This window comes from Chiloscyllium plagiosum, chromosome 10 (assembly GCF_004010195.1).
Source record: "Chiloscyllium plagiosum isolate BGI_BamShark_2017 chromosome 10, ASM401019v2, whole genome shotgun sequence".
NCBI lineage: Eukaryota > Metazoa > Chordata > Chondrichthyes > Orectolobiformes > Hemiscylliidae > Chiloscyllium > Chiloscyllium plagiosum.
Window position 1 is genome coordinate 25270742 of NC_057719.1, and position 18890 is coordinate 25289631.

At 40.0% G+C, this 18890-nt stretch overlaps 1 protein-coding gene across 2 annotated transcripts in view; it reads left to right on the top strand.

Moving 5' to 3' along the window:
- The window catches only part of itpk1a (inositol-tetrakisphosphate 1-kinase a), a 229390-nt gene that overhangs the window by 182641 nt on the left and 27859 nt on the right, over positions 1–18890 (top strand). For both annotated transcript variants that reach the window (XM_043697201.1, XM_043697200.1), the window contains exons 6-7: positions 8192–8290; positions 12042–12082. In XM_043697201.1, coding sequence (XP_043553136.1) covers positions 8192–8290; positions 12042–12082 — 140 coding nt within the window. The remainder of the gene's footprint in view (positions 1–8191; positions 8291–12041; positions 12083–18890) is intronic.

Below are 18890 nucleotides of genomic sequence, written 5' to 3' on the forward strand. Positions count from 1 at the left end.
AAACTCTATTAAGTGTTTTAATCTCATTTTGTAAAGGTGAGGGACAAATTGAATTTGTTGGACAGTAGGGCACCTGATTTTGAGACCCTGTGATCAGCAAGGTGGAAAATTCAGGCTTGTTTATCTTGGATCTGCAGGATGACCGGGAAGTGGAAAACCAGACGCTGCTCGCTTGTTTAAGGATGTGCATAGAAAGGGAAGAAGGTTTGCCCTTTGTCTCTGGGATTGCAACAAATGAACCATCACTAAGCTGCCAGCATATAAGTTGCTCACTGTTTCTCCATGGCCCAGTCGTGAAGTGAATCTGGTTTTAAGAAATGTGATTTTGAGCCTGACAAATTAAAATCCATTTTGTTATAGCCACATTTTTATTATTATCCTATTAATTCAGCTGTAATGCCATGTTTTCCTGTTGGGTATGAAGGATAGTTCCCAGTCCCTTGCCTTTGAACTTTTTCTATCTAAACAGGATGAGTGGGTGCCATTAACTGGCAGATAGGTGAAAGGTCAGGTGGTTAAAGGTGACAATTCAATCAGCGAGAACTTGAAGAGTCAGCCAGAATCAGATGGTAACCTCTTTAAGACTGAGTCACAATATTCTGGGTTCATGTCCCAGGATATTTTGTCTGTGACTGGATCTGTATACACTGTGCCAGAGCTATCTACATAACAGGAGTAGTACATTTAGTCCCTGAAGCCTATGTTTCCAATGAATGAGATCTTTGACTTAACTCCATCTTCCTTTCTTTGACCCATAAAGGGAAGGTGATGCTCTTTCTTTCTTTCTGTCTCTGTTTGTCTCTTATCTGTCTCTGCCTGCCTGTCTCTCTCTCTCTCTCTCTCTTCATGAAAAAAAAGCCTGTTTGATTTCTCTCACCAATTGCTGTAAATGGTAGTTTTTGACATGTAGCTAATAGCTTTTATAATTTGTGGACCAGTTGCTCTGTGCGTTCTGCAATGAAAGTGAAGGATATTGAGAATGGACATCAATAAATAGGTAATGAACGGTCTTGACACCAAAAATATCTGTGTGTGTGTGTGTCAGGGCAGGGGGGACTTTTAGCTTGAATTTATTTATTTGCTATAAACAGTTGTTCTTGTTAACTGGTCCATGCTTTCTGTGAATTTGGGTCTAAAGGGTAAATTGGTGAATTTTGCATACTTGATAAAAGTATGATAGGATTAGAGTTAGGGTTTTGAAGAGTGTGTGAATAGTGGAACTAGATTTCCAGTGCATACTACAGTTAGGGTGACAGTGTCTTAAACATCTTGACTGTGCAGCCTGTAGACCCTGCTTGACCTCTTGCATTAACAGATGAAGTGGGTAAAACGTGCATTTCTGAGGTGACAAATTGAGTCTGACTCCCAGTGTGAGTATAGTTTTTCTAAGCAGAACATGTTAAGCACAAAGTATAGGCCTAAGCCCCAATTGTTTGTTTACTCGTCTTGCACGTGGAGTGGACTTTTATCTAAAATGCTTTTGGTTAAACTAAATATCAAGCTCCAAGTTAAAATTTACAATTGAATTTGCATCAGTTACCATTTATGGAAGATTGTTCCAGCCTGAACAACTCTATTTGTGATGCTCTGATGATCTTGTGATTGATGTTATGGCCTCGGTTATGTTACTTAAGGATTTATTAATGAGCTCAAATGGAGTACGCTACTTATGGTTTTCTGGTTGCTTGTGTTTTCTCACAAGCCTTGCTGACTCTTAAAAGCTGAATGTTCCTTTATGTTGATAGCAGTGAAGAACAATTCCTGCCAATGCAGCATCTTCACAGGTTTCACAATCTTCTTTAAGATCTTCAAAGTCCTTGAAAATTCCAGACCATCACATTGCTAACTGAACTCTAGCTCTGTACCTGGTTATCCCCAAATATCCCCAGTATATCCTGCCCAGGACATCTTCCTGAAGTGAAGCTGCAGTCACTTGTCTTCTCTAATATACCTGCAAGTTGTCTACAATTGTAAAATGCAATTGGTGCTCGAAACACAAGTTTAATTTTATTCTTCCAGTGTTCATTTGCCTATCTGGTTGCACCTCCACCCAGGACTGTTCTGCAGACTATTAACACACACAAAATATTCTGTGAATGTCTTGGAGCTACTAATGCAGTTTCAGAGAGTTTTGAACACACACCCCTCTGCATTTCTCTTACCAGGTTTGAAATACTTTTGCCACTGACTGTCGATTCTGCCTTTTTGAATCTTAGCATGGGATTCCCTTCTGTGGGGCTTGTGAATATTCAGCTCTTCCTACTGATGCCTGCACGTAGGAGCTAGCTAAATGGAAGCTGCACAGTTTGCTGCTGTGTTGTATGAGCATTCAGTACTGTTGGCTGTCATGTTGCATGTGCTCTTTGTGCAATTGTTCACTATAAAGTTGATTTGCTGTCACCATTTTCTATCAAGGCAGGGATTTAGGGGACCTGCTTGGTCTAAAGTGATAGAGGAAAGTTGGTTGATGGTCTAACAAGAAGAGGCTCTTGTCTTATAGGTGTTGTTGTTTATTACATGGGAGTAGTTCTGTACAAGTTACACTGACGTGATAGGGGTTCTTGTCTCTCAGAGGTAGTGTCAACAGGCCAGAAGTTCAGTGTTCAAGTTCCGTAAGATCTCTGAACAGGTTGATTAAAATGGCAGTGCTGATGTAATAGACACTGTTGCAGAGACTCTGAGGAAGACCTCAAATGGTCACACTGGCTGCTTCAAGATCCTAGGCTGTTCCATGTCTGCCCATATGACCTGACCGTAGTTGATGTTTGATGCACTGCTCAGCATTAAGCCTTTTAGGTCATAAACCCTGTTGTCTAAGGGGGTAACAGGATATTCTCTTTTGTATCATGCACATGTCATTGCTTTGCTGAAGTAGTATTTCATATTAATGAATGTGACATTTTTCTTGCACAACAGAACAGTTGTTTAATATGCATCTCTAACTGATGCTCCTACCTCACATCACAATACAAGTAAAATAGGCAGTTCAGTTTTCTGATTCCAAGACAGCGAGTTTCATATGTCAAAATCATGGCCTTAGTTTATTATATTTTTAAAAACTGTGTTTTGAGTCAGACCAGAACTGTTAACAAGCTCACTATCTGTTATTTGGCCTAACTGTGTTGTAATCAGGCAGTTTGAATTTTCTTTGTCTTCCAGCCTTGGTTTTGACTGTAGCTATTGGTCCACAATTGATAAGGGACTTTTTAGTATTGTCTGAACAAAGCCTTGTTCTGAACACTTAGTTCCTGCCTGGCTGTATCTTTGTCTCACCACTCCCCTTCCCTCCCCTCCCCTGGGGAAGTTGCTCACTGTTGTCTGTGTTTGGAGATCAAAATAGGTTTAAAGCTAAGAAGAGAAACACTCTGTCCAAAAACACACACATTCAGGCAAGTTTCAAAGGAACTTTGAGCAATCTGATAACAAACCTTTGAAGATGTCCTGAATGTACCTCTGTGCGCCACCAATTGACACCTTGTGAAACTGCATTCCATTCCTCAACATCTTGTTTCACTCCTATTAGTCATTCAGCATGGAAACAGACTCGTCCATACTGACCAAGTTTCCCCAAACTAAACTAGCCTCATTAGCCCGCATTTAGCCCATATCCTTCGAAAGATTCCCTATTCATGTGCCAGACCACTTGTCTTTTAAACCCACTTCTAATGTCTAAGACAGATTATTGTGTGCTCCTCAGGCAGCCAGGTTGCCATAACAAACCTGACTCTTCAATTTACAATTTAATTTACAATTTAACTTCTTTTATTAAGTTTACCCCAGTTAATAATCACCAAAGCTCAGATATAATTGCTGTTTTGAAATAAAATCAGACACCTGTCTCCCTCAGCTGAAAGTCCAGCATTCTGAAGATCAGCAATGCAACCAATCGCCCTCATTTTTGTTTGAAGCATAATTTTGATTGTTTAGAATTGTCAGACAGTACTATAACCTGTTACTGGCTTTACTCTGCCAGAAACCTACTTTGGAGTTGCAAGGCAGTTTGCCCAGTTTACCTTTCACATATTGGTGAGATTTGACATGTCTCAGTCAGGCTGCTGAAAAGAATGTTGCACAGCAACAAGACATTCCAACCCTATGAGAAAAACACAGAGCCAGCCGTTCCCTGCGTTAGTCCCACCTTCATTGACTGATCGGAGAGTCCTATCGGAGGTCATTGTAAACGTTTGGTTGGAAGGAAACACGAGCAGTTGGAAAACACTGTTTCCTTTCCAATTCTAGTTATCTTCTGTTCTTTTGGAAAAACACCATTATTGGAGTGCGACCCTGCAGCATTGACTGTGTTCTGATACTTTGCTGAAATGGTTGTACTTAATGTGAGAGCATACATTTGGGAGTATTGAGAAGCAGTCTTCTGTGAGAAACATCCCAACCAAGCCTCTTTTTCAAAACTGATGTCTGTAAGAGCCCACCTTAAGGCAGTGCTCCTGAGATAGCAGACAGAAGTTTGGGGAAGCAAGATGGCTCAGTGGTTAGCACTACTGCCTCAGTGTCAGGAACCCGGGTTCAATTCTGCACTCAGGTGACTTCCCCTGTGGAGTTTACACATTCTCCCTGTGCCTGCATTGGTTTCCTTTCCAGTCCAAAGATGTGCAGGTTAGGTGGATTGGCCGTGCTAAATTGCCCTGTAGTGTTTAGGGATGTGCAGTTTAGGTGGATGAGCCATGGGAAATGTAGCATTACAGGCAAAGAATGGAGTGGTGGGCAGGTCTGGGTGGGATGCTCTTCAGTGGGTCAGTGTGGACTTGAAGAGCCAAGTGGCCGGTTTCCACACTGTAGGCATTCTATGAAGTACAAGCCCTAGTAATTAAAGTCATAGAGTGATACAGCTTGGAAACAGACCCTTCGGTCCAGCCAGTCCATGACCCCCCAGCTTATTATTCAGTAGGTTTTGCCACATGTACAGAGATCTACTCGGATCCTGCCTTAAGTACATTGAGTACATTTAAGTACATTAAAACAGGATTGTTTCTTGTAAAAATGTGGAAAGTACAGTTTACAATAGGAATTGCAAAGACTAGGGAGACCATAAACAGCACCAAGTTGACCTAACAATTAATGGTGATAAACACTAATTTAAATTGGACTCTGTCGAATGAGATTAGCCCATTGCAGTTGGTCCAAGCCCATTGGGATCTGTGTGCTCCTAACTGATTTTGTTATACAAAAGAGCAGTTGTTTTTTTTTAAGTGTGGACTGATTCAGAAAATCTTGGCATTTCTGCTTCCCCTGCCAGGACCCATCAGTCGGTTGGTGTTTATTCTGAATTCACTTTATGTGGAATTAATCTTTGTTGAAATGGATGCAGTCACACCAAATACACAGAATTTTATTGTTCTAAAGTGCACTTTCCATTTTAACCAAGGGAATATATACACAAGTCGTTTGTATTGTAAGGAGATTAACCATCACTTCGCTTCTTTTGACACTGTGTGACACAGCGCTCCACTTGAAGTTTCAATATTTCACTTATTGAGGAGCTTGAAATGTGGCCAATGGAACAGGTCAAGACTGAAATATGGGTTGCAGCTGTCATGTTTTCATACAATTTCTGCCTATTCACTTAAGTGCACAATATCAATACATATGGACTTCTGAATAGCCTACATTTGCAACATATTGGAATTATTTGTGTACTTAAATATTCATAATTATGCCATCCTTTTATTATTTTATTTTGACTGCCTATAAGTATGTTGTGAATTATGCTGTGAATTATGCTTGCTGTTTTATTTGTATTGCAATCACAGTACAGGATCTGTTGCCATAATGATTTTTTCCAGAAACCAATTATCACTCCAAGTTTCATTTGCAGGCTGAAAGCATCCAGCTTAAAACCACCGCCATCTCTCCAGATGTGTCTCCTGCTCAGATTCACTAAGATTTATTATTTATACATCTTATGCTGATTTGTGGTTAGCAGTAATTAATTAAATTGTGGCTTAGTTTCTGTGTGAACTGTGCAAAGTCTGAAAAGTGCAAGTTATAGAGGTTCTTGTCCAATGGAATCTCTTGTGAAGTAGTTGATAAATAATTTGTGTGTATTTATATGGGCAGAGAGAGAGGAAAAGTAAAAACAAAAATTGACTCTTCAACAGCAATTATGATCTGGAGAAATGAGAATTTACACTTGGAGAAACACATCTCTAGCCTGTTTAGTGGATGTTGCATGGATATTTTTCCTACTGTTGCATGTTTTTCTATGTCCGATTTCTTGATGAGATACTTATGTAGCAAAACCCTTGAAGCAGCTGAACAATTCGAACAGCAACGTCCTGATTTTCAGGTATAATAATGTACATATCGATTCTGCAAGTAGCTGTCTGATCAATCTTTTTAATTACAGTGAGCACTCTACCTGATCTTCGGCCTCCAGAATTAGATTTTCCCCTTTTGTTCCTGATTGGGGCCTATCCTTAAAGTTTTGTTTATTGGTAAAAGGCTCATAAATACCTTCAGATTCCCTTTTCATATTCCGTCTTTGCCTTTTCATACTTAGTTTTAATTTCTTTAGCATGAGAATTGCAAACAACTTCTGATTTTTAAGAGTAGATCTGTTCAGTATTCTATCCATCTCATATATGATCCTTTGCTGTGTATCGTCTTTTTCTGCGTAGTTAATTTGGAACAAATTCTTGTGTGCCTCAGTGGAACTTTGGTCTTGGTATTTTAACCTTTGAAAGTTCTTATCCTTTTCTATTTCATATTGATTTTGATTATGTTTTGAGCTGGATTTACCAGTTGTTCTTTTACTCAATAAACCAACACGACCCATTTCATTTCTCACAGCAACGTTAAGCAATGCTTCCTTCCTCAGAACAGAAGCAGACTGATGCAGAAAATAGTCTTGTTTGTAAAACAAATAGGAATTCCCAATTTATCCTTTTATTTCTTTCTAGTCCATTTTACAGTTCAAATAACCTAGTGTTAGCCCTATCAAAATTGTATTCAATAATTTCCCTGTGTCTCATTCTAATTGATCCATAATGGGGAAGTGGTCTCATTTTCTGTCTCTCCCAGAAACAGCCAATCTTTGCTCAATTGAATCAAAATAAAAGAAAGTCTATTGGTGTAACGACCACATTTAAAGGTTATGGGGAAGCAATGGCCTAATTATCCAATGATCCAGGTAATGTTTTGGGGAACTGAGTTCACTTCCTGCTATGGCAGATGGTGGACTTTGAATTGAGTTTTTAAAAAAATCTGAAATAGAGTTTAATGATAACTATTAAACTTTTGCCAATTGTGGGGATAATAAAAACCCATATGGTTCACGCAGGCCCTTCAGGGAAGGAACTGAAAATGGAGAATTGACGTAAATGGGTCCGTTTCCAGGTTCACAATACACTAGTGGGATTAGTTCTGGGACTTCAACTGTTTGCAATTTTGTATAAGTGACTAAGATGAGGGGATGAAAATGCTGTTGAGACTTTCTTTTCAACCAATATTTGTGTCATCAGCAAGTGTGAAGAGAGGCTACAAAAAGATAAGGTAAAATAACTTCGGACAGTGCTCACTGGACTTGAAATGTTAACTTTGCTTTTCTCTCCACAGATGTTACTGATCCTGTAGGGTCATGGTCAGTCTTCTAAAACAGAGGTGGTGAAATCTTGAGTCTTTGGAACTCATCCTGAAAAATGTGACAGAAGCAGTGTCCTTAAATATCTATTTATAAGGCATAGGTAGATTCTTGTTGAGAAAGGGGTTTGTAAAGTATTGGGGGTAGGTAGAAGTGTAGATTTAAGGCAACCATCAGATAGGCCATTAATTTATTGAATTTCATAGCAAGCTCAAGGGGCTGATTGGCCAAATAATTTTATCAGATTGACCACTGAAGCGCATCAGAGCACCACCACAATTGTTAAAAGTATCTGAATTTTCATCAGGTTGATCAATTGCAAATTTGCAACTTTGAATATGCTCTTCTGCACATCAGAGTGATATTATTGCTGATGCACAAAGAGTATGTTGAAGGTACAGAGGACCAATGACCATGTAGTCTCCTTTGTCACAATATACATAGATAATGTGACATCTTGCCTTGGATTTTCTCTTCAAAGAGCCAAAACTGTTTGATGAAACTGGGTGCAAGATTTGCTGAAAGGTTTGCTCAAAACTGGGCCCTCTCTCCTACAAGCATTTTCTGATAAAACTATGCAATCTTCTTTTACAGATGAGAGAATTTGTTCCCCTCCCTTTATGGAGCTCAGCAGTCAGTGTGGGGAGGACACTTTGGCAGAGATTACGAAGCACAAGCTGACATTCCCATTCAGTAAGTGTTCAGAAACTAAAGCAAAACACAAGAAGCAGCTGCTGGCTTACTGTGCAACTTCCTTACAAATCAGTTCAAACATTTTTTAACAATCTTGAAGTGGACTGGTGATTGTCATGAACTTCTTCTGTCAGCTTCTACATAAGGCATACATAAATTGTTATTTTGTTCTGGAAGCAAGGAGACTTGCCAAGCTGCCCACCTTTCTCCTGTCCCACCATCACATGGCAATGTTAGAAATCATTCCTTCTAAAATAATACTTTTGAAAAATTGCTGAATATTTTGCCATTATTCCTACTGACATCTCTTGGTGCCCAGTCAATTACATGGATAATCTACTTTTAATCTATAAACATTTTAAAAAGGAATTATGAGGTATTTTTGTGGCACAGTCATAGTGTTCCTACCTCTAATCCAAGAGATCCAGGTTCAACTCCCATTTGTTCAAGAGGTGCGCAATAACATTTCTGAACCAGTTGATTAGTAAGTATCCTGAAAGCATAAAATGAGGTTAACCTGTGAGCGCTTGTGAAATAACTCCAGGAAGGCTGGTATCCTGTTACCTAAGTCACACGAGCATTGTACACGACACTGACCCAGCTAGCTCAGAGTTGGCTCTGAGACTAAACAATCTCTGACACTCATATACATAGAACATTACAGCATAGTACAGGCCCTTCGGCCCTCTGTTGCACCGACCTGTGAAATTAATCTGATGCCCATCTAACCTATACCATTCCATTGTTATCCATATGTATGTCCAATACCCATTTAAATGCCCTTAACATCAATGAGTCTACTACTGTTGCAAGCAGGCCATTCCACACCTTTACTACTGAGTAAAGAAACTACCCCTAATATCTGTCCTAAATCTATAACCTCCCAATTTAAAACTATGTCCCCTCGTATTAGCCTTCACTATCCGAGGAAAAAGGCTTTCACCATCCACCCTAACCCTCTGATTATCTTATGTCTTAAGTCACCTCTCAACCTTCTTCTTTCGAACAAAACAGCTTTCCATGTAAGACCTTCCTTCCGTACCAGGCAACATCCTAGTAAATCTCTTCTGAACCCTTTCCAAAGCTTCCACATGCTTCCTATAACGTGGTGACCAGAACTGCACACAGTACTCCAGGTGTGGCGAGCCCAGTGTCTTGTCCAGCTGAAACATGGCCTTTTGGCTCTGAAACTCAATCCCCCTACCAATTGATGTCAACACTCCATATGCCTTCTTAACAACCCTATCAACCTGGGTGGCAACTTTCAGGGATTTATGCACCAGGACACAGATCTCTCTGTTCATCCACACTGCCAAGACTTTTACCATTAGCCAAGTACTCTGCATTCCTGTTACTTCTTCTAAACTACCTCACACTTTTCCGCATTAAACTCTATTTGCCACTTCTCAGCCCAGCTCTCATCTTACCTATGTCCCTCTGTAACCCACAACATCCTTCGGCACTATCCACAACTCTGCCTACCTTAGTGTCATCTGCAAATTTACTAACCCATCCTTGTATGTCCACATCCATATCATTTATAAAAATGACAAACAGCAGTGGCCCCAATGCAGATCCCTGCAGCACACCACTGGTAACTGAGCTCCAGAGTAAATATTTCAACCACCACCCTCTGTCTTCTCTCAGCTAGCCAATTTCTGATCCAAACTCCTGTTTATATCTATCAGCCACGGCTGCCTGATTGGACCAGATTAACAGGGAGCTCATGTTCTATGAGATCCACCTGGCTGACCTCATTTCAATCTCTACAACTTGATCCCAAAACCCCAGAATTGTTACGGTGAAGGAACCCATACAGATGATCGTGTCTGCACTGAATTTCATTTCTCCTTCCTGTCAATATTATGTTAATTGTACAGTTAAAGATTAACAGTTGAAGAGTGTTGATTGATTAAGTACTTTAAACAGTGTGGCGCTGGAAAAAGCACAGCAGGTCAGGCAGCATCCGAGGAGCAGGAGAGTTGACATTTCAGGCATAAGTCCTTCACATTCCTGCTTTTCGACTCTGAGTCTCCAGCATCTGCAATCCTCACTTTCTCCTCAGTATTTTGAACAGACCTAATGACAGACTGCTAGGACACTGGGTTAGTATGTAGCAAGAAAACAAACATAGTGTACTTTATAAGTAAACAATCTATTCAAGGAAATAATTCAAATCTAGCTGTAAACTTACTTTTGTTTTATTTACTCTGAAAGTGCAGCAAAATTTGGTGTGTTCTCAATGCCCTCCACTGTACAAACCTGCTGACCTGTATTTTGGTGTTGCATATAGTCATTATGCCAAGGAGCCCTGGCCTTTGGTATGATCACAAAAGCTAAATTCCTCTGATACTTCATTCCTTTGAATAGTGCAATATTGTCTCACTCATGATCAGTATTATAAAAAGGCATTGGGAGCGTTTAGAGAATAGAAATACAGAATTGCGTGGGTATTCATTGAAGAGAGAATAAACAAACTATATTTTTTAAAAAAAAGGATTTGGAGGTGCTGGTGTTGGACTTGGGTGTACAAAATTTAAAAATCACCCAGTACTAAGTTATAGTCCAACAGGTTTAATTGGAAGCACTAGCTTTCGGAGCGCTGCTCTTTCGTCAGGTGTTTGTGGAGTAACATAAAATACCTCCACAATGACCTGATGAAGGAACAGCGCTCTGAAAGCTAATGCTTCCAATTAAACGCGTTGGACTATAGCCTGGTGTTGTGAGTTTAACTTTTTTTAAAAAAAGGAGGCTGTGGGATAACTTTTTAAAATGTGTTTTAAAATTTGAGTGGTTTTGATAGAGCAGATACAGAGGAAATGCTTCCTCCTGTGGTGAAAAAAACATGATTAGAGACCCAATAACAAGAGTAAAGTTGGCATAGTCTTAGGGGACCACTGCTCCTTCATTAAAGAAAGACGATTGATGGGTGAGTTTATCCTTGAAGATCACCATATCTCAGGCAAGGGGAGAGGTTGAGAAGTTGTGACTTTCATGGTGATCTCAGCCAGTACAAGAATTGAAGCCATGGGGTTGGTGTCAGCCAGTATTACAAACTTGGTTAGAGACAAAAAAAACTGCAGATGCTGACATCCAAGGTAGACCAGCTGGAGGTTGGAAGAACACAGCAAGCCAGGCAGCATCAGGAGGCAGAGATATCAACATTTCAGGTGTAAGCCGCCTTCAATATCACAAAGTAGCAGTCCAGCCAAGTGAGCTAACTGCCTCCACTCTTCCTCCCCCTTTCCACCCACCAGCCCTTACAAGGTAGTCACCAAGAAATCCAGTTCAGAATTCAGGGGGGAAAAAAACCTACCTCACCTGAAAGAGTGGTGCGAATGTGGTGTATGATGGAAGTGAACACTGTAAATGCACTTCACGGGAAATTAGAAAAAACATAGATGGCCAAAGGGATAGAGAGTAATGGTTGAAGGTAAGATGAAAGGATTGCAAATAACAACCGTACCTGATTGGGCTGAATGGCCTGTTTCTCATACTTTTTTGGGTTATTTCTACAGTTTAAGTAATATGTGCTGGTTCTGTGTAGCCACATATTGTACAACTGAGATATTGTTGGCCAAACTATAATGGACCAAAGTTTTATGCTTTGATTTACACAATGGTCATTGTTTCTGCAATTAAAGCTACACTCATTTAAAAACCACTTCAGAGGATGAGGCATGGGGCAGTTTCTCAGGCCGTTCTCTTGGTCACTCTATACGTTTTAACGTTACCCTGTTTCTTTTCATAGTTTGCAAAACCAGAGTGGCACATGGCACCAACTCTCATGAGGTGAGTGACAACACACAGGATTTGTAAGAAATAACTTTGTTACACTGAGACCCATTTTCCTTGGAAAAAGTTGCCTTTCCACTATGTTTACATACATATCTGTACCATTTGGAAACTGAAATATTCTGGTTACCTTTCTTTGAATAATCTATATTTGATGCACTTGATTCTTATATTTAATTTGTGAAGAGTTTATTGCTTCTAACTCCGTGATATGTGAGAGACAAGTCTATTTTCTTCTTTTGTTCAAAGCATTTCAATAAGATCTATTTTTATGTTGGTGGACTTTGAGATTTTTATTAACACAGTTTCTGACTCACTTTTGGAAATCATTCTGTTACGAAAAGCTACAAACATTCAAATAAAAACTGAAAATGCTGAAAAAACTCAAAGTCTGGTCTGGCAGCATCTGTAGCGAGGGAAACCAAGTTAGCATTTTGAATCTGATTTGACTCTTCAGCCGTATCAGACTGGAAACCTTATCTCTGTTTCTCTTGTAAAAGTTTACAAAATCACGAGGGGCATGGATAGGGTGATTAGTCAAGATCTTTTCCCCAGGCTAGGGAGTCCAAAACTAGAGGGTATGGGCTTAAGGAAAAAGGGTTGAGATTTAAAAGGGCCTTAAGGGGTAATGTTTTCATGCAGAGGTTGGTGCATGTATGGAATGAACTGCTTAAGGAAATGGTGGAGGCTGGTGCAATTACAATACTTAAAAGGCATCGGGATGTGTGTGCGAATAGGAAGTGTTTAGAGGGATATGGGCCAAATGCTGGCAAATGGGACGAGTTGAGATTAGGAAATCTGGTCAGCATGAACGAGTTAGACCAAAAGATCTGTTTCTAGGCTGTACAGTTCTTTGGCTCTCCTCCAATGTTGCCAGACCTGCTGAGTTTCTCCAACACTTAAAGATTTTTATTTCAGATTTCCAACATCTGCAGTATTTTAGTTTTAATCTACAAAAGTATAAGCTTCTTCATGTGCACGAATGTTCCCAGAGTTTATCGACATTAGAACACTTGTACAATAACAGGTCCAGGATTAGTTGGTAACAGTTAGCTGTTCTTTCTCTGTGCAGTTGTGCCAGTGAAGAGTAAGGCAGACACACTGAATTTGTCCAGAGTTTCTTTGTTAGTATTGTCAAATGTTAGCATCTGAGGAAAGTTTGCAAACATTCATTTATAGTGACTGCAGAGGTAAAGATTTTTTTTTAAAAAAAGACTAGTATTCATGGAGTGTCCTATGCATCTAAGCAATGTCTCAAAGGACCACAGAGTATTAAATTAATTTTCAAGTGCAGTAATTGTTATCAGTTTTCAGAAGCAAAAGAGATGAATGTATAGTTATTCTGGTTTAACTTTAACATTGTTAGTTCATAAAGGAAACGTGCAATTGAAGTTTAATTTCAAGCAGACATACAGAGATTTATAACCCAACTATTCATTCAACAACTTACCTTGAAGATGACAGGTTAGAAGATGCAGTACTACCCAAAAGTATTGGTCAAGGTTATGCATTTAATTTCTGGTATGGAGTTGAAAGCCTAAAGTTGTGATTTAGGGAAGACTTTGAAAACTGAGATAAACAGCGGATAAATCCTCGGGTTGTGGTTATGAAAACTTTGAGGAAAAGCGTAAGTCAACTGTTCTTGGATCTGTCCTCAGAGTTTGTCTGTTAATTAGAATCAATATAATTGCAAACAGAAGATTTGTTTAAGAAATAGGTGGATCTGATATAGTCTATTCTAACTGTCTGTCACAGTCAGCATTGCACCCAAATTGTACAGTTTACAGAAAGGTTGAGATCACTCCTACATTACAGTGAATACTTCCTAAGTATCAGTCTATCATAAGAGCAGGCATTTTCTGTAGAATACTCAAATTCCTACTCTTGCGCTTTTAAGACCGATCACTATCTGAATACTGCAATACTTTACAAAAATCAGAGGCACTAATTCTTAACAGAATCTACATATGATTCCTCTGATCTTCCAAATTAGTCATGAAAAGCTTAGAGCTTCTAAACCAGCGATAAGCGACAATGAGGTGTAAAAATCTAAACAAACCAATTAGCACCCAAACAGGTTTTCCCTGCAGCTTAGAGTGTGTGCCAGTGGGCTTTAAGTTGCTTATTAAAATCATCTCTGACTGAAATTGCTCCCCTAAGCAGTATGTCACTTGGCCAAATCATTTTGTATTCAACTGCGTCTTGTTGCACTCTGACATTCTCCCATAGAATGGTGGGGTAGCTGTAAATCAGTTTCCCCTTTAAGAACCTCATTTCCTTGGAGCCCAGCTCTGAAAGCCCTAGCCTCTGTTTTCATTGGCTTGTCTCTTACAGTGGTGGGGGGGAGGGGGGAGTGTGCTTTGAAACTTGGGATTCTTTTGTGGAAATATTTCTTCTCAAAATGCTGCTAATTCTGTTGTTATGGTAGTGAGATCTAGGATATTGTGCTTTAAAGCTGGCCAACAAACACACCGATTATCTCCAGTTAGTTGGACGAGCTCCACCTCAGATCTATAAATAGTTCCTGTGACAGCCCCTCAAGCCAGATGAAAAGTCAGAGAGGATTTGTTCTGCAGCTTCACTTGATTGCTTTGCTGTTCAGGCGGGCTTAGCGCTCCAACTATTCTGGAAACTTCTAAATCTTCTGAACAGTTAGCTAAAAGATATTGAAACAGACTTGGAGGAGCCACTCTTGTGGAGGAAGCTTTGTCTGATTGGAGCTTGGATGTTTGATTTGCAGAACCTCCAAATATGGTCTTGTTTAGAAGGTTATCAGAGAATGTACAAACATGTGCTGCCTCAAGGCTGAAAACCCAATAACACACTATGCTGAGACAACACTCGGTTTTAATCAGGAGGGATGCAGAGTGTGCTGAGTTAGTGTCGGCCCTGATTGATTTGTGAACCACCCACCTTCAATAAGCTGGAACCAGGCTACTATCGGGGCACCTTCATTCACTGTGTATTGTTGTGGTGAATAACAATAGAGGACACTTGCATGAAGAGCAAAAACATATGTAAATGCCATGCTTTAAAATGTCCCACAGGGCTATTATAAAATACAATATGATATTGAGCCAAATAAGTCAGGTGATCAAAAGTTTATCAAAGAGGTAAGGAGTGTCTGAAATGGAAGAAAATGAGGGGCAGAGCTGCAGGGAGGAAATCTCCGATTAGGGCCTACGTATTGGAAGACCCAACCATCGATGGTGGAGTGATTTAGAATTTCGTAGTATGGGAAAAGGCCCTTCAAGTCCAGGGCTCAGATGCTAATAAAGCCAGTATTACACCAGAAACGGAAATTGCTGGAGAAACTCAAATGGTCTGGTAGTATCTGTGGAGAGAGAAAGTGTCAACATTTCTGGCCCAGTGACCCTTCTTCAGAACTGTTTTTGTTTCAGATTTCCAGCAACTACCATTCTTTTGGTTTCACAATTAGATCAGCTTAATTTCAAACTATTCCCAGGGAGAAGAATGAAGTTGGTGGCAAGGAATAGAATTTAGAGCAATGTTCAAAACTACTGATTGCTAACTTCCCAATATTTCATTCAAGGATATTCCTAACCATTCAGCACTCAACACTGGGGGGGAGAGAGAGATAACGGCGAGGTAGATCTTCAGGTTATCAGTGTATAAGCAAACATTATCACTTTCAAATGATGTCATTGAGAAACAGAATGTGTCTCAATGGAAATAAGAGGTGTTCCAAGGATTGGTCCTTGGGTACACCAGAGATTATGGAAAAAATGCAGGAGGAGAAACCAGTGCAAGTGATTCTCAGGTGTATTTAAATGGAGAAGGATTAAAGCATGGAAGAGCAGTCCCACTCAGCTGGATGACAAATAGAGGCAGGTTGAAAGGGGATGATGTGGTCAACCATGTCAAAAGCTGTCAACTGGTCTGAAAGCTGAGAAGGGACAGCTTTTCATTGTCATAGTGAGATAAGATGTGATTTGTGGCTTTAGAAAAGAGACATTTTAGTACGGTGCTGAGGTAATTATCGAATTAGAGGGATTGAAATGTGGGAGCTGCATGAAAGATGGTCACAGATTTGGGAGGTGATCGCACATTCAAGGACCTTCAAGGGGAACCTTTATAACACCTTTCATGATCTTGGGCCTTCCCTAGTGGCAACCAGTCAATGAAATATGTTTTTGAAATGTAGTCTTTGTTGTAATGTACAGCGATGACTAAGAGGAGAGAGAACTTGTGAAAATTTTGTAGAGGTCACTGCCTTACCTTTATTAGGCAACTTGAAGTTGATTCCCAGGACCTGGCCTGAACTTGCCTTTGGCTTACATTGCCCAGATATTCTTTGGGGATGGCAGAAAAGCAACAGCAATCTTCCAGAGGTCAAAAGGTTATCAAAAACAGGTTGAAAAATAGTCAAGGCAGAATCCAACACATTGCATGGAGACGTAGTTGAGACAGGGAAGTGGGTGGCCCTGGGCATTATCATCTCAATCTCAGTTTTTCAGATGCCTCGTCCATATGCCTTGACATTTTTTAAAGATTATTTCACTGTTGACAATGATTTGTTTCTATTAATAATGTTTCTAAGACTCCAACTTCAGCCTCACTGTACTGTGTCCTCGAACTGGAAAATCCACCTTGACCCCTCTGGGAAATTCACTAGCCCACACATTTCATATCCTTTGACAGAATTATTGCTGCTTGTCTTGACCAGCACAAACTGAGAGGGATGAATTGTTGCTGTTGTGTTTCCAGCAGTCCTGCTGAATATAGCCATTCATGCTTTCTGCATTCCTCAACTTGTGGGAGGGAACACGCTGTTATAAAAAGCAAATAGTAAAAATGAGCGATGCACTGTTTGGGCATTGTCTTGGAAAATGTGTGGGCCCTACATTCAGAAGTAGAATCTGAGTTTCACCCCTCAGCAGCTCATGAGTGAAATGGAGGGGATACTGACGAGAGGATTTGAACGTTCAGGGTTGTTCAAAGTTTCGAAGGAGTGGCAGGGGGAATGATGAGAGGAAAGAGAGGGTCATTTCTAATTAACCCTATCAGTCACATCATACTGTGTTGCCCCTTTTCCTGAGCTGCATCAAACGTTGAAATAAATAAGCTACAGAATGGAAGACTGGAACACGCAAATAATGACTGAAGTAATAGGTGTGGAGAAGGAGAGGGACTGAGTGGGATTGGGGGTCAGTGGAAGGAGGAGAGGGAGAGAATGAGAAAGGTGCTGAAGAAATGGGAGGGAATACTGTACACCATGAAGAAAAACTGGACGCTTTAACTAAGCAAGTCTCCTGTGTAATTATTCTTGCAATGTTTGTTTTTGATTATAAAAATGCACTGTGGCTCCTTTTTTTTTGTTGAAGTTGAGATTTGACCTGTTAAAGTTTTTTTTACTGGTAGCTGTTGCATTGTGCACCACATTAAAGCAGATTTGTGCACGTTGCTTTTATCTAGTTTTAGATCCACAAAACTACTTCAGTTTTGTTCTTTTAGTTTCCTAGTTAATTTTAATGTTTCCATCTTTATGCACAGTTTTATTTTGGTTGCAGAGATTTGCTATGATGGTCATTAATACTTGGTTTAATGCACTCTCTCCCTAAAAACAACATCCATGATGATGATGTCAGTCACAGTGATGTGAGAACGACTAAGGGCAACTATTTCAACCCTACATGTGTTTGTTACAGACAAGGGATCAAGGGAAGCCCCACAGCAAGTTACCTATATTCCCTCTGCAAGGATAGTATGTCACATGAAGCTTTGGGTGGAAAAATGCTGCTATTCAGTAAGATTGTCCTGTAATTTTAAAAAAAAGTATTATTCTACGGCTGTGAACATCACCAGCAAGGCCAGTATTCCTTGCTCATCCTGGATTACCTCTCAAGACAGCAGCTAATGTGGTGTAGCTATATCCACAGCACTGTTTGGGAAAGAGTTCGGATGTTCGACTCAGTGCCAGAGAGATAACAATGATAAATGTGTATGTCAGCACGGTGTGTGACTTGAAGGGAACTTGGATGTGATGCTATTTCTCTGCACCTGTTTATCCTTGACCTGCTAGGTGATGGCGATCACAAATTTGGAAATACCATTGTGCTATAAAGGAATATTCAATCATCTTGTGAATAACTCATAGCGTGTTTTTTGTCAACTGAATTCTTTCTTTTTTCCTAAAGCTTCAGATATTCTACTGAATGCTAGTGCATGTGGCCCAATTAGTAGCAAAGTCTGAAAAAATATGGAAACCCCAAATATTACATTCAAAAACAAAAATTGCTGGAGTAACTCGGGTCTGGTCGTGTCAGTGGAGGGAAGACAGCGTTAACATTTTGAGTCGTGTGACCCTTCTTCAAAACTGTTCTATTCCCTTTCCCCATACAATTGCACATTATTTCTAATAAAATAATCATCTAATTCCCCTTGGAATGCCTCAATTGAACTTCCCTCCTGGCAGGACATTTCAGACCTGCACCACTCATTGTGTGAAAATTCTTTTCTCACATTACGTTTCCAACATTTACAAATTATTGTAAATCAGTGCTGTCTTGTTCTTGATTCTTTTATAAATGGGAACTGTTTCTTTCTATCTGCTCTATCCATACCTCTTGTGAATTTGAAAACTTCTATTAGGTCTCCTCTTAGCCTTTGCCTCTCAAAGCAAAACAGTCTCAACTTCTCCAACCTCACACTCAAAGTTTCTGATAGAGTCATAGAGATGTACAGCATGGAAACAGACCCTTCAGTCCAACCCGTCCATGCCGACCAGATATCCCAACCCAATCTAGTCCCACCTGCCAGCACCCGGCCCATATCCCTCCAAACC